General features: G+C 34.2%; 1 protein-coding gene across 1 annotated transcript; it reads left to right on the forward strand.

Moving 5' to 3' along the window:
• Nucleotides 1-10,227: 10,227 nt before the first annotated feature.
• Nucleotides 10,228-13,540, forward strand: LOC147289496 (F-box/LRR-repeat protein 17-like). The gene is made up of 10 exons (XM_086234828.1): nucleotides 10,228-10,350; nucleotides 10,642-10,754; nucleotides 11,029-11,176; nucleotides 11,301-11,485; nucleotides 11,565-11,669; nucleotides 12,507-12,604; nucleotides 12,691-12,836; nucleotides 12,954-13,020; nucleotides 13,115-13,210; nucleotides 13,533-13,540. Exons 1-10 carry the CDS (start codon nucleotides 10,228-10,230, stop codon nucleotides 13,538-13,540), a joined length of 1,089 nt encoding a protein of 362 aa, XP_086090954.1.
• Nucleotides 13,541-14,471: the final 931 nt, after the last annotated feature.

Consider the following 14,471-nt stretch of genomic DNA (forward strand, 5'->3'; position numbering starts at 1 on the left):
GAACGAACGTCCACCTTTAATCTTCTGACACGTATGAAAACCATGCATGTTTTATTTCTTTATTGACTAAAGTACCCTTGCCACCCAAGCTGAAATAACTAAATATACTTTGCTACCACATGCACTGATGCACTGATGCGACACACGATATCTCACTTGCTTAATTTTCTGCTAAGGTAATTTTCTAGATTATCAATCACACACCCCCTTTCTTTTAATTTTATAATTTTCTAATTTGGAGGAGGGGGTTGATATTGCATTCATATATGCATTCACATTCCTCATGAGATTAATGGGTTTTAGTAATAAAATCCTCTTATTGCAAATAAATAAAAATAATAATATTTAATACTACCCTGTCAATTCATTAATCCATTGATCACGAAATTATTACTCTTACTAAAATTGAACCTGAAGCTTAACTTACAGGATTCCTGTCGACACAGTTATATTGACAGTTAACCATCCTAGTCGCTTGCAAAATCGGATGACATTCCAAATATGGGATTCATGCGGACAAAGGTGTAATTTGGGATCTATATTCTAACAATCAATTAAAATTCATGAATAAATACTAAAATTAATGAACACTATACTATAATTAATGAATTGAAAATGGTAAGAAAAGAGAAGGGATTAATACCATTATGCTCCCCAGACTATTACACTTGTATCAGTTTGCTCCCCAGACTTATAATTTGGAAAATTAAGGACTCTGACTTTTTCAATTTTGCCAATTGAGGTTCTTTTGTCAATTTACACATTTTTTATCCAAATCTTTGAGGGTAAAATGGTCCCTTCCAATTAGATTTTATCATTTTTTCCTCATGCATCATTTTTTCTCTTTTATTTCTTACTAAATTTTGCTTGATCATCTCGAAATTTTAGATGAAAAATGTATAAATTGACGGAATAACCTTAATTGGCAAAATTGAAAAAGTCAGGGTTCTTAATTTTCCAAATTAGAAGTCTGGGGAGTAAACTGATACATGTGTAATAGGTCTGGGGAGCAAAATGACATTAATTCCAAAAGAGAAAGTAGTAGAAGGGTGAAAATCGTAAAAATGAAATGAGAAAAAGGCTCTGACAAGTTGTTACGAACATTTGATAATGAGGTGGTCATGTTGGCGAGAGAATATTATTCATTTGATATGGTCGCTCGGCAGGGCGAGCAAAAGAGAGTAGTAGTGGTGGACGGCCCACGTGGCAAACATCCAACCAAAGTTTTAAAGTTCCTCTACAGTCTTCCCCATGGGAGTGGAAAGTGCAGACCTTTAATCTTCTCACACGTATGTGAACGATACAAGTTTTATTTGTTAATGACTAAAGTACCCTTGCCAGCCAAGGTGTGTATACTTCGCTACTCCATGCATTGCTTCCTTGCTGGAGGCGTGGAAAAGCCTGTGATTTCTGATGCGACGTACGGTATCATGTGGTTAATTTTCTCACTTATAAGTTATAACACAAGTGACACGCCACCTCTCTTTTTTTTTTTGGCCAGGATACGCCACCTTTTTACCTTTTTTTTTTAATCTTATACTTTTGTATTTTAACCTTATGCATGAAAAAAATGGGTTTTGCTACTTTTGTGTAAGTAAATAAGTTCCTGATTGTCCACCAACAAAAAAAAAAGTTCTTGATCAATGGAGTGATGAGTTGACTGGGGAGTATTGAATATTAATTTTTCGGGGGAACTGGGAATTAAGTATTCATTTATTAAGTCTACATCCATGACATCTAATTATATTATATTAATGCATGGAAAGTCGTGTCCTTGTAAATTAATGGATGGAAATAATTATTGACAGAACACTTTTCTTCCACCTAGAAATCTCACCTCACATGCAAGTCAGTTTGATATACTGCATTACTGCGCATATTTTCTTTTTATTATTATTTTTTTATGGAAGCATAAATATTGATTAGTTTCGAAACATATTATTGATTTATTGAAGCTATAATATAATCGTTTGGAAAATCATTGACATTCTTCCTAATATAGGGTCAGAGTCAGAGTCCACTGACACAAGGGTGGACTAACACTTCCCCATGGAAGTGTCTCTCCACAAGGGTGTGATTTGGGATTGTACAATTTAATAAATAATTACAACCTTGCAACCAATCACGCAGGCATTTTATCGTAAACAATTAATTAAAATTCATGAATAAAAATACTATACAATTAACACTATACTATAATGGATGAATTGAAAATGGTAAAAAAAGAGAAAGTAGAAGGAGGATGAAAGTGGTACCATGAAATGAGGAAAAGCTCCGAGAAGCTGTTATATATGTTTCATATGAACATTGATAATGAGGTTGTCCTTGGAGAGAAAATAGATATCAAGACCTCTAATGTATGTTATTTATTTGTTACATTATATTGATATGCGTCACAGTCGCTTAGCAGAAGTAAGAAAAATAGATAGGATAAAATATCAATCCATCAGGTTAGTTTGGATACCGATTTGAGATCATATCCAAATAGATCAATTCAAACAATAATTTGTATGCAATGGTTTATAGCAACAAACACAATTTCAATGAAAATATTTTAGCAATATATAGCCTTCTTTGTGAGGAATATATGAAAGACACATTAGAATAAAGAAGCAGAAGCCCAAATGTCTTTTTTAAAACAATCAGCAGCAAAAACTAAATGAGAAATTAAGACCAAGAGGGTGAGAACTGAGAATCCATGCAATTGACCACACCCAAAAAGAAAGATTGTCATCACATGCATGATGGTATACACATAATTGGAAGAACAGAATTAATTTTTTTCTTTCCATAATTGAAAAAACTAGTCATCGTAAGAAAGTATATCAATTTGCATTATATGCATGAGTATTTGATGGGTATCCTAGGTACTTATAAGCCATGAAGCGTATATAGCTCGGGCCAAGCAAGAAATACTCATTTATTTTGGATAAATTGAAAAGGCACTAAACTTTTGTCGCTAAACTTAAGGGATTCAAAATAAAGGTGACCTGGGAAATGGCAATCCGCCTTTCTAGAACAATAGGAACAGATGGGAATCATGGGATAACCTGTGGCTTTGGACATATATGTCCAAACCCAATTAAAGGAATTTTAGTAGGGAAATTAGATTTATATCCCCAAAGTTCGGGCCCAAACCCAATTAAAGAAATTTTCAGTTTACATATATTAATTGAAAAGGCTGTTGTGAATTAATTATTATTATCCACTCTAACATAAGCTCAATTTAGCAGGCTTCTTTTATTTATAGTAATCAGATGGAGATTAGGAATAAATGGTGGGCTGCTCAAAGCCTGAACAGTCAAGAAAAAGTGATCTCAACCACTTCAACTTGGTAAGACCGTAAGAGGACCTTAATTGAAGTTAAAAGAAGACCAAATATATACCTTATTTCATGAGTTACCCGTTATAAGAAAAAAAGGTGTATGCCACTCCCCATTCGCAGTTGGCACCTTCATCTTTAATAAAATCATCAATTTGGTCTATGGAATAAAAAGAAAAATGCTTTGATGGAGTCATGGAGACTCCCCTCACAATCTTTTAGGAGAAATTAAAACTTGGACTCCAAGGCTAATTATTCAAATTATAATAAAATTTCTATCAAAAGTTCAATGCACCTTCCCCACCCCACCCCCCACATGGATGACGTAAGGGTAAAACAATCATAACACGTACAGCAGCAACACCATTGCCTTGCGCACACCTTGTCAGTCTTTTTGCATGGGGAACCAAAACATGAGAAGCCACTTTAACCTTTTTGAACTTCCATTTTTACCCTTTAATGGCTAATTGATATTCCTTTTGATGACTTGTGGACGAGGCATGACTTACACACTAATAATATTTTATCTTTTAAATTTATATTTTAATTTATTTTATGGAAATTTTAAAATATTTTAAAATATTTGTATTAATGCTAAATGCATATAAACACTTGTGCTATCTTCAACATATGAAAGGATAATGACTGAGGCAATGAGGCATGCTAGCCTTCTATGGTTTCACATAGGGGTAAAAAGGGATACCCCAAATTCTCAAGAGTTGGGATTCGGAAAGTATTAGCCTTCAATGAAAAGCTTTAATTTGTAACGTCTCAGTGAGCTTAGTGCGTGCGCAGTCATAGACTCGTGCGGTAGCGTGGAAGGCCCACGTGGCAAACACCCAACAAAAGTTTTCAGTTCCTCTATGGTCTTCCCCATGGGAGTGGAAAGTGTAGATATGGACCCGACTCGTTTTTATGCACCCCAATCCAAGTTATCCAACCATGTCACAAAAATACAAAGAAAGTTAGAGTAGAGACAAAATTAGATCACGTAACAAAAACACCCAATAACCTCATTTTTGCTTTCGGGTTACGTGACGAAGTCTAGTCCTACTACATTTGCATATTAAGAATATTAATCTACCAACCAACTAAATAATTGGTCTATACTGTTATAAAAAGAGATTTTTGACTCCCATGCACTCATACAAATTAGGGTTACTTTTTCTTACAGCACACGTACTTTAGTTGTCTTAATTTATGAAACATATTTCAAAGTGTATTAAATTAGGATACACACTTTATATTTGTAACAAAATAGAACAAATTGTTATTTTTTGTCAAAACTTCTGTTAAAATGAGGGCCAAATTTATCTCTTCATATTAAATATATTTTTTATTTTATTTTTAATTAAAAAGCAGTAAAATTATAAACTAAAAAAGATTACTACTAAAAAAAATTTTAAACAAAAAAACAGTAAAACTAAAAAAGATCTGAAACAAATCAAAGGCAACACACAGAGATACCACAGCCATTGCGAGGATTAAGGTTCATGAGCTCAAGAACAAATCAAAGGTTGAGGCTGGTAGAGAGATCCCAGTGGTCTGCGGGTTGGGTTGCGGAGCACAACTTGAGGGTGCGCGGCGGGCGATGTCTGCGGGTCGGTGCGAGGTCTCAGCGGCGGGCGCAGGCTTGCAGGTGGTTGACGGCAGCGGGCGGTTGGGCTTGCAGGTAGTTGGGCGCAAGCGGCTGGGCTTGCAGGTGGGTGGACAAGTTGCAGTTCAGGTAAGTACTGAAGGCGACTGGGCTTACAGGTAGTTCATCGGAGAAGATGAAGATAGGTACTGAACACAGAAAGTAATTTGTGTAGAAAAAATATTTGTTTTTTATGGAAAAATTCTTTGAAAAAACCAAATTGATCAGAAAGAAGTATGCCTAAAAACTAGAAATCAAGCTGTTCTTTTTTTTTTTTTTTGGGTTATTTGTTAATAATTTTAAGACATTTTAGTTTTACTTCTTTTTAATTAATTGTTTGTTTGAAGCTTTTTTTAATTTGATCCTTTTTAATTTTTTAATTTAAATATTTTTGAGTTTTAATTTTTTTAAGTTTGACTGTTTTTTAGTTTTAATTTTTTTTAGTTTTAATTTTACTGTTTTTTAATTTAAAAATAGAATTAAAATTGACTTAATTGCAATTATATACTCTAACTTTGGGTGCATTTATAATTAGGTACACCATCTTCAAAAACTGGCGCTAAGGTACCTCTAGTACGAATAAGCGGCGTTAAGGTACCTCCGTTGGGTGGGGTAGGGTGGGGCTGGGGGGGTGGACAGGACTAGGTGGCAAGGGAGGGAGGGCTGGGTGTGTGGTGGAGGAGGGGAGTGTTGGTTTTTGTTTTTTCATTTTTCAGTTTTCAGTTTTTTTTTTTATTAAATTTAAAATTGTTAAAATATAAAATATTTTAATTAATTTTTTTGTCAAAAAAAAAAAGGGACGAAATTATCATTATGCTCTGCTACATCAGCATTTGCAGTCCATATAGGCCACGTAAGCATTTAACGAAGTTGTTGACGAAAAAACTAACAGAGGTATCTTAGCGCAACTTATTTATATTAGGGTTACCTTAGCGCCATTTTTTGAAAATGGTGTACCTAATTGTAAATGGACACAAAGTTGAGATATATAATTGCAATTATGTCATTAAAATTTTATTTAATATGAAAAGATAAATTTGCCTCTTATTTTAACGGAAGTTTTAATAGAAGTGACTATTTTTGTTTTATTTTGTTACAAACATAAAATATGTGTTCTAATTTAATACACTTTGAAATATGTATCATAAACTAAGATGACAATCAAAGTATGTGTTCTATAGGGAAAAATAACCCTACAAATTAATGTAATGGCTGGGATGATATATAACGTCAAGGGTATCACACTACTTCATTTTATAGATGCAATTAAAGACTTTAAATTTATACTCTTATTCGTTTATATAATTTTCTTCTACTAACAGATGTGTCTTTAGAACTCTTTACAAGGTGATAAATTATTTTGTTATGAAATTGTTTATATTTTATGATATTTGATCTTTAAAGAAAAGCAAGACAATTCTTTCCACATTCGAGGTCGTAATAGAAGTGCTTGTTTTCACACCTCATTGTAATGCCCGATACTATACATATATAGGATTAGTATATACAGGGCCGACCCTGAGTTTTGGGAGATCCTGAACAAAATTTAAAATTAGACCCTTTTTTTACATCAAATCTAAATTTTGTATATTATTGTTGCAATTTTGCATTAAACATAAAAGAATTTTAATAGTTTGTACAATTCTTAAATAAAGTGTAAATAAAATAATAGGATCTTTGGACATACAAACTTTGAACAAAAAATAATAAAAGTTACAGTCTTTAAATTTGCCAAACTTAATAACTCAGTAGACTTAAAATTTTTCCCAAATCTATGAAAATCAATAATTGACAAAATTGACAACAAAATTATAGTTAATATAAAAAATCTAAAATGATATTGAAATAATTGAGTAAGATTTGAGAACTAGAGGAACCATACATTTTAGATTTCTTCTATAACACATGAGCCCTAATTTCAAACCTTAATTTGAGAAATTGAATTTTTGAGTCAAGAAAACTAAGAAAAAGACGACTAAAGAAATAAGAGAGAATAGAAGAGTAAAATGTAAAAAAAATAAAAATAAAAAAGCAAAATAAAAAAAAGTATTAATGCTAAATAGTCGTTGATTACTTGATTACTTGTAGTGTCCACGTGTCGCTCATAGTCGTTGTGAATAGCAATGGTGTTGGCTATACATTATTCAATAAAGAACTATAAAAATAATAAGGAGGGTATACATGATCGTTTCCTTTGGATGGCACTTGTCACCAAAGTGGTCTTATTAGTATCCTGTAACTTGTAAATTGCAATAGAGGGCCAATGGGTTCGGTGGTGTGTTTAATCCTCATTGAGGTAATGATGATGAAGAATAGACAATAAGGCTGATATGTAAAAGAGTAAATAAATAAAAAATAATGTTCACTTAGATAACAGAAAGAAATCAACTATTAACATTTTAAAAGAAGATTAAATATTTACAAAAAGGTATAAAGTTCAATAACAGATATTCAAATTAATATGAAATCCAACACATTGAACAAAAGTTTAAATTGTTGTTGCCATTACCCATAAGGCCATATGTTCATAACCCATGACCCAGGAATGTAGTCTCGGCACCGACCTTAAAAGCCTAAAGCCTAAAAATATGTTCAAATAGTTTCACATGTTTTAGTAGGGGTGTGCATCGTTTGAGAAACCAAACTATAAACGTATAACTAAAATTAAATTGAATTTTCAAAATGGCCAATCCAAGAACCAAAATCAAACTGAGTTTAGTCCAAACTATTTGGTTTGGTTAGCTGAAAATATCGATTCGATCGATTCGGTTATTCGGATGATAACTCGTCCAAAATATTCAACATAAAAAATCCCTAATTTCACCCTAAAAAATCCCTAATTTCATACAAAGGCCCTAATTTATATATAAGATTATAATTCATACTTTGTATGTACTATAAAAATAGCCTTATATAACTAGTATATGATAGGGAAAAATTTACAAACAGAACACATACTTTGATGGTTGTTTTATTTCAGGACATTAATTTTGATTCGTGTTAATGAATGACATATACTTACAGTTTGTGCCAATGAAGGACAATTTGTTACTTCTGTCAACATAATCGTCTAAAATAAACCATGTGCCACGCACATGATCTATTTTCAGGGGTATAATAGTCATTCCCCTATATAGAATTAGTGAACCCGATGACTAATCACCTGTACATTGACTATCCGCCATTATTGGGTCATTTTCCTCCATTTTTATTAACCTTCCCTCCTAAAATATAAATCTAACTCTCTATTTAAACCCCATTTATGTGAACCCATCATAGAAACATGAAAGTATGTTCATCTGAGGAAATACATAGAGTTTAGAGCTTCAAAGAACGTACCTGAGGACGTTTGTGACGATGGAAGCGGCGGCTCAACGACACTGCTATTGAGGATTTTCGGCTGCAAGGGTCACAGCTGTGGTTTTGTTTGGTCATTTTTTGGGTGTTATTTGTGTTTGTCTTATTGAATGGCAAGGTTGGGGGTTATTTTTGTTTGGTCCAGAAATGTAGGTTGCGAGTTCTTAATGTATTGAGGTTGGTTCTTTAAGGCTTAGAATAAAATAGACAAAGGCTGGTCCTGTTTTGGCTTTTTGTTAGTGTCTAGAATGACATGGAAGGCTCGATCTCGTATATTTTAATTGCAATATTGTTGGTTATTTTGGAATTTTGGTTTAATGAATGGTTATTTTGGCATTTTGGTTCAATGAGTTCTGGATTGTTTCGAATTGTCAATTGTGGTAGTGGCATTTTTCTCTACTTGCACATGCACATACCCCTGAAAATAGATCATGTGCATGGCACATGGTTTATTTTAGACGGTTATGTTGACGGAAGTAACAAATTGTCCTTCATTGGCACAAACTGTAAGTATGTGTCCTTCATTAATACGAATCAAAATTAATATCCTGAAATGAAACAACTATCAAAGTATATATCTTATTTGTAAATTTTTCCCTATGATAAACTATAATAAACATATACAAACATACATAAACTATAATAGGGGATTGGGTTTACTCTATCATATATAGGCATTAGTTTGCTTATGGATCTGGCCTCCTAAACCCAGAAGGGGCAGCAGAAGCAGGGCTAGTTTATGATGCATCAAAGGAAGATTACTTTAACTTCTTGTGCAAACAAGGCTACAACACCACCGCACTACAAGTAATCACAAGTGACAACAGTGCTTGTAAGGGTATCAGAGGTAGCAGAGGATGGGATCTTAACTACCCCTCCTTCTCACTAGCCATAGAAGATGACCACAAGATCATGGGAAATTTCACCAGGACAGTCACCAATGTTGGCTCACCAAACTCCACTTACAATGCTACCATTGTTGTGTCTGAAATTCTCAAGGTGAAGGTGGAGCCTTCTGTTCTTGAATTCACTAGATTTGGAGAAAAGAAACCATTCACTGTTAAAGTCAGTGGTCCAGCTATTACTCAGGTGCCAATTATATCAGGCTCTATTACTTGGAAAGATGGTGCGCATGTGGTCAGATCGCCACTCGTAGTGTTCACAGTCATCCCATCAGCATTGTCTAACAGACCCTTCAAAGAAACAGAACGCTCCATGGCAACAGGTGCTTCTACGCTTCCTAGAAATAAGATTTTTCATGAGTACTAAGCTGATATTGCATATATGTTGCCTAGAGATGAGGTGGTAGAGCCATGACCGTTGTCTTTTGTGGTAGTAATCAAAGTTGAAGAGCCATAGGGTGCAGATCGATTTGGTTTGAGAAACTAAAGCAATGTTGATTCCTATATGTATTTTCTTTTCCCTTCTCTCTTAAGAAAAACCCTGTTTCTTGTTCTTCAGCAAAATACAAGAGTCTTCCCAATCATCTGCATTGGGTGCACATTTGGTTTGATAAACTTTATTTGTATATTTTATCTATTTATTAGTCTTCCTGTATTCACTGAAATATGTTGTTCCATCACCAAATTGCTAGATGGCATCAAACTAATGCAGCCTTAAAAATCAAAACTCTTGGACAAAAATAAGTGTATAGCTTGATGTACCCAAACTTTGTTCAAGTCAAACACAAAAACCAAAATTGTAGTTTACCTTATTCTTATCCAAAACAGGAAACCTTGTAATTTATTCCTATCCAAATTGGGAAAGCTTGGAGTGTACTCCAAATAATCTGTAAGCCTAAACCTATATATACGTAGTTTAACAAAAAGAAAGGTGACGCACTGAAATATTTTTGTCAGTCTCTCTCTTCAAACGGCAGTGAACAGTTTTGCAATTTTGTGAGTGAGGCGCGATGGGCTGCAAGAGAAGAAGGGAGACGGCAGGGGCAGAGGAGCTTGCGCTTAGGGTTCCGGAGAGGCCTCCGGTTGGGTTTGTTGGATCGGTGCTGCACGAGTGCCCGGGCCTCGTTAGGTATTATTGTCTTTTGACAAGAGGCTATCATATTATACTACAAGGATGGTTAAATAGTACATTATTCTATGGGTAGAGGGGTTTAGGACTTTAGGGTTACATTATTATTATTATTTTTGTGTGGAAATTTAGGGTTACATTATTGCCCTTACAATACAATAGTGTAAGGATTTCATCTATGCAGTATTGTTTTCGAAATTCGAAATCAGCAAGTTATGAATTGTGAATGCTTGGAATCAAATATTTAATTAGTGCACTGCAGTTGGAGTGTTGGACATAATCATTGATAAATTGGCAATTGGCTTTTGGCAGTGACGTGGATGCAACAACTCTGGAGTGTATTGCACTTTCATGCCCAAATCTTGAATTCCTTGACATTTCTGAAACGGCAATCAATCGGATTACCGGGTATGATTTCTCGTCTTCTTTAGCTTCGATCTATTGCATTCATGTTCATTTTTTTTTTTGTATGGTTTCTTTCTGTCTTAATCAATTCAATATATATTGTGCTTTTGTTTCAAATTGGTGTCATTGGCAGTTTAGATTGTTATTGTTGCCTATTTTGTGTCTCATACAATTTTTTTGGTGAGAGAATGGGGATGACATTTAAGTAGACGAAACACTTCTAGTGATGACTAATTGATTAATGGGATCCATTAATTCGATGGTTCTACATATACAGTGATGAACTGGGTCGATTTGTTGCTGGTAAACGAAAATTGAAAGGTCTTAAGATGGAAGGTTGTTCTAATCTTGGTGGCTTTAATCTCCGTTCAAGAAGTCTTTCTACACTTTGGCTTTCGGGTCTTCATAATTCCCTCCCTAACATGGTGATCATTCTGTCTTGTCCTTTCGTCTCTCAGATCATCCAGTGATCGATTTCATCTTTTGTGTTTTGCTGTTTGTTATAAGTGACTTCTCTAATATTACTTATTCATATCCCCTTTTTCACAGACATTCAATTGCCGCAATCTAAAAGAGATTTCAATAGATTTTTCTCGCGAAGAGAATGATAATACGGATCTTGTTCCCATGGTTAATGAACTGGGAAAGAATTGCCCAAAGTTGCAAAAAATACACATTGCATCAGTTCGGCTTTCCCATGCTGCTGTCCTTGCCCTTACAGCTGCAGAATTAAGGTTCGTCACTGAAATTTGTTGTCAGACCATTTTTTTTTTTTATCACTCATGAAGGTTATTTGGTCATTTTACTATTCAGGGGGTTGCAAATGCTTTCCCTTGTTCATGGATATGAAATCACCAACAAATCTGTTTATGCCATTGCTTCGAGTTATCCAAAATTAAAATTGCTCGACTTAAGTGGGTATGTGTTTATTCCTATTGCTCATGACAGATGTAGAGTGGTTGTCGCAGTTAAATCCAATTAATGATTAACATGGTCCATTTTTTAGGTTATGTTTCAAGAATTGTCCTTGTCAAAAATCAGTCAATTCAAAAATCATTTAGTAATTTGATTACCATCTTCGTCATTTGCATTTTATCAAATACACTTTATTTGTTTGCATAGTTTGAATGATCAAATGATTTATGATGTAGTTGACTTTTTGTATGGATGATGATTGAAGAGAAACCTAAGGGATGGACAAATTCGATCATTGTAGTACATATTGTAGAGTGGCTGGGAAAAATATTCACATTTTTCTTAATAAGAGGATGCCCACTCTAGACCTGTCTTGCTAGTGTTTATATTTTAGATAGTAATTGTCTAATATGTGTAATATTAAAGTACAATGCTTTCTCTAAAATATATTCTTGTCAAGTGTTGTGTGAATCAAGTCTAACAAATTGTAAGAGATCGAAAGTGGCATCTCTACCTTTGCAATTGGAAGCATATATATATAGGAATGTACTTGAATGTGTGGGTAATGCCTTTTATGGAATCACTGACCTTTCAAAACTTGCCATCAAAACATTAATAGATTGAACTTGTACGTTATTGTAAAGCATGAGATGTAATGACTTTAATTGTTGCCTCAAAATTCGTTTCCAGAATGAAGAATTTTGCAGACTTTTTAGCCTGTAGGATTTCTTATGAAAGCATGCTGCAAGAGCATAGTTGAATACACGAATGGATCAAATGAAAGCATCTATGTTCATTTAATCTTTGAAATCGGATTTTGACTTTTCACTTTGATTCCAGATCTAGCATCAGTGACTGTGGCATGAAGACGATCGCCAGTGCATTTCGTAAAACTCTTTCAACACTAATTGTTGCTCGTTGTCCTGAAATCACAGCAAGTAATCACCTACTCCAAGAGATACAACTAATGCTTTCTTGGCTTCGCAAAAACTTTAGTTCGCTAACTGTTGGCTGTAATTATCAGGTGGTATAATGGTTGCCACAGATCGACTGTCTCGTCTGGAAGTCATGGACTGTGGCATGAGCATGAACAGTGGCTATCGCCAGAACATGCTGATTGACCATTCTCGGTTGAAAAACCTGAGTTTGTCGGGTCGTTCTGACTTACATGTGAGCTTTCTTTTCTTTTTGGCCATGTACATTTGAGGTTTCTTAAATTAAACAAGTTAACTGCGTTCTCATATATCTTCTTCTCTTGGGGGTCTTATCTTTTGACTCTAAATGCAGCTTCTATATTTATGCTGCCCAGAACTCAATAGCTTGAATTTAACTTCGTGTAAAAATTTGCATCCAGGTATGTAAAGTGATGTGCTCACCTGTCGCTTAATCTTGTGATATGTTTTGCAATTATTATGGTTTTCTTTTGTTAATTGACTGTATTTTGCCAGAGAGAATGGTACTTGAGTGCCCCAGTTTAAAAACTGTGCATGCATCAGGTTGTCAAGAATCGTTGATTGAGGTTATTCAAAGTCAGGTAATTAATAGTATGTTTCCTTCTTGGATCTGAGGGCATCTCCAAACTACATTTGAAAACTAATTATGTACAACCTCTGTTTGGCATATGAGAAAACTGACCTAGGAATTGTATCTAAGGAACTTTTGACTGTTTGTGTTGACTGTTGACACTAAATAAGCTTATGGCCTTATAGCATTTCATTATATCGATCATTATTCAAAGCAAATGGCATAACAATACAAACATTCTTAATGCATCCTGGAGGGAATTCTTAGTTGATTTTGAAATGATATGTTTATTTTAATTGTGCATCTATCTTACTGTTGCATTTTTGTTGTTTTTGTTTGTAGGTAGGTAAGTAATGATTTTGTTGCTAAGGAATACCTATCTATTAGCCCACCTGGTCTTAGGTTCGAGAGGCACATCAAACAGGAGGAAGGAAAGCCTATCTATTAGCCCACCTGATCTTATGTTCGACAGACACATAAAACAAGAGGAAGCGAAAAGCCTATCTATTACCTAACAGGGCTTGCTTGGTTTGAGTAAAGCTGGACCATCTTTTCCCAGTTGAGAAAAGGAAAAGAAAGAAGCTTTTGTTATGACACTTAACGATATACCAAATAAATTCAAAGTTTTGGATCTCAATGTCTAGGAAAAACATGGATATCAGTTATATTTGGCTTTGGTCACTTAAGTTAAGTATATTCACTAAGTAGTGTGCTTTTTCCCCTCCAAAGATCAACATTTTAATCTTATAAGCCTTCCAAAGCGCAGAGTTGCTTACCAATATCAACCTTGTACATGAAAATTCATGACACCTACATCTTTCGAACAGAGAACGAATCATGACACCATGAGGTCCATGATACTAAATACAACATATATATTTCAATGTATACATACATACACAGTTTCACCAGTACTGTAAAATATAACATATATATTTCAAAGGATGAAATTAACTTGATGACAACTAAACGCAGAGTGCTGACCTTCAGTGCTGCCCAATTTGTTAAATATAGTTTGATCATACTTGATAGGCTAGCTGCATGTTACTACGTTGGAACAAGCTAGGGATAGAAGAAAAGGTAATCAACCACTTCAACATGGTAATTAATTCAAAAAATATTATATTTATAGGCAACAATTTTATTTTCTTATCCAACCTTCTCACTACATTCAACATATATTACCTTTTTAATTTCTTCACGTTCTTATTATACCAAACTCAATTGACTATTATACCCTCAATTTTTTTTTTTTTTACAATCACTAGCTAATGGAAGCAC

This window comes from Dryas octopetala, chromosome 3, assembly GCF_963921425.1.
Source record: "Dryas octopetala chromosome 3, drDryOcto1.1, whole genome shotgun sequence".
Lineage (NCBI taxonomy): Eukaryota > Viridiplantae > Streptophyta > Magnoliopsida > Rosales > Rosaceae > Dryas > Dryas octopetala.

Bases quoted from the DNA above. Each gene is read 5' to 3' on its own strand.
- LOC147289496 (XM_086234828.1), top strand. From the start codon at position 10,228: ATGGGCTGCAAGAGAAGAAGGGAGACGGCAGGGGCAGAGGAGCTTGCG. The intron at 12,605-12,690 runs GTAATCACCTAC...TGTAATTATCAG, and splicing joins TTGTCCTGAAATCACAGCAA to GTGGTATAATGGTTGCCACA. The intron at 12,837-12,953 runs GTGAGCTTTCTT...CTCTAAATGCAG, and splicing joins CGGGTCGTTCTGACTTACAT to CTTCTATATTTATGCTGCCC.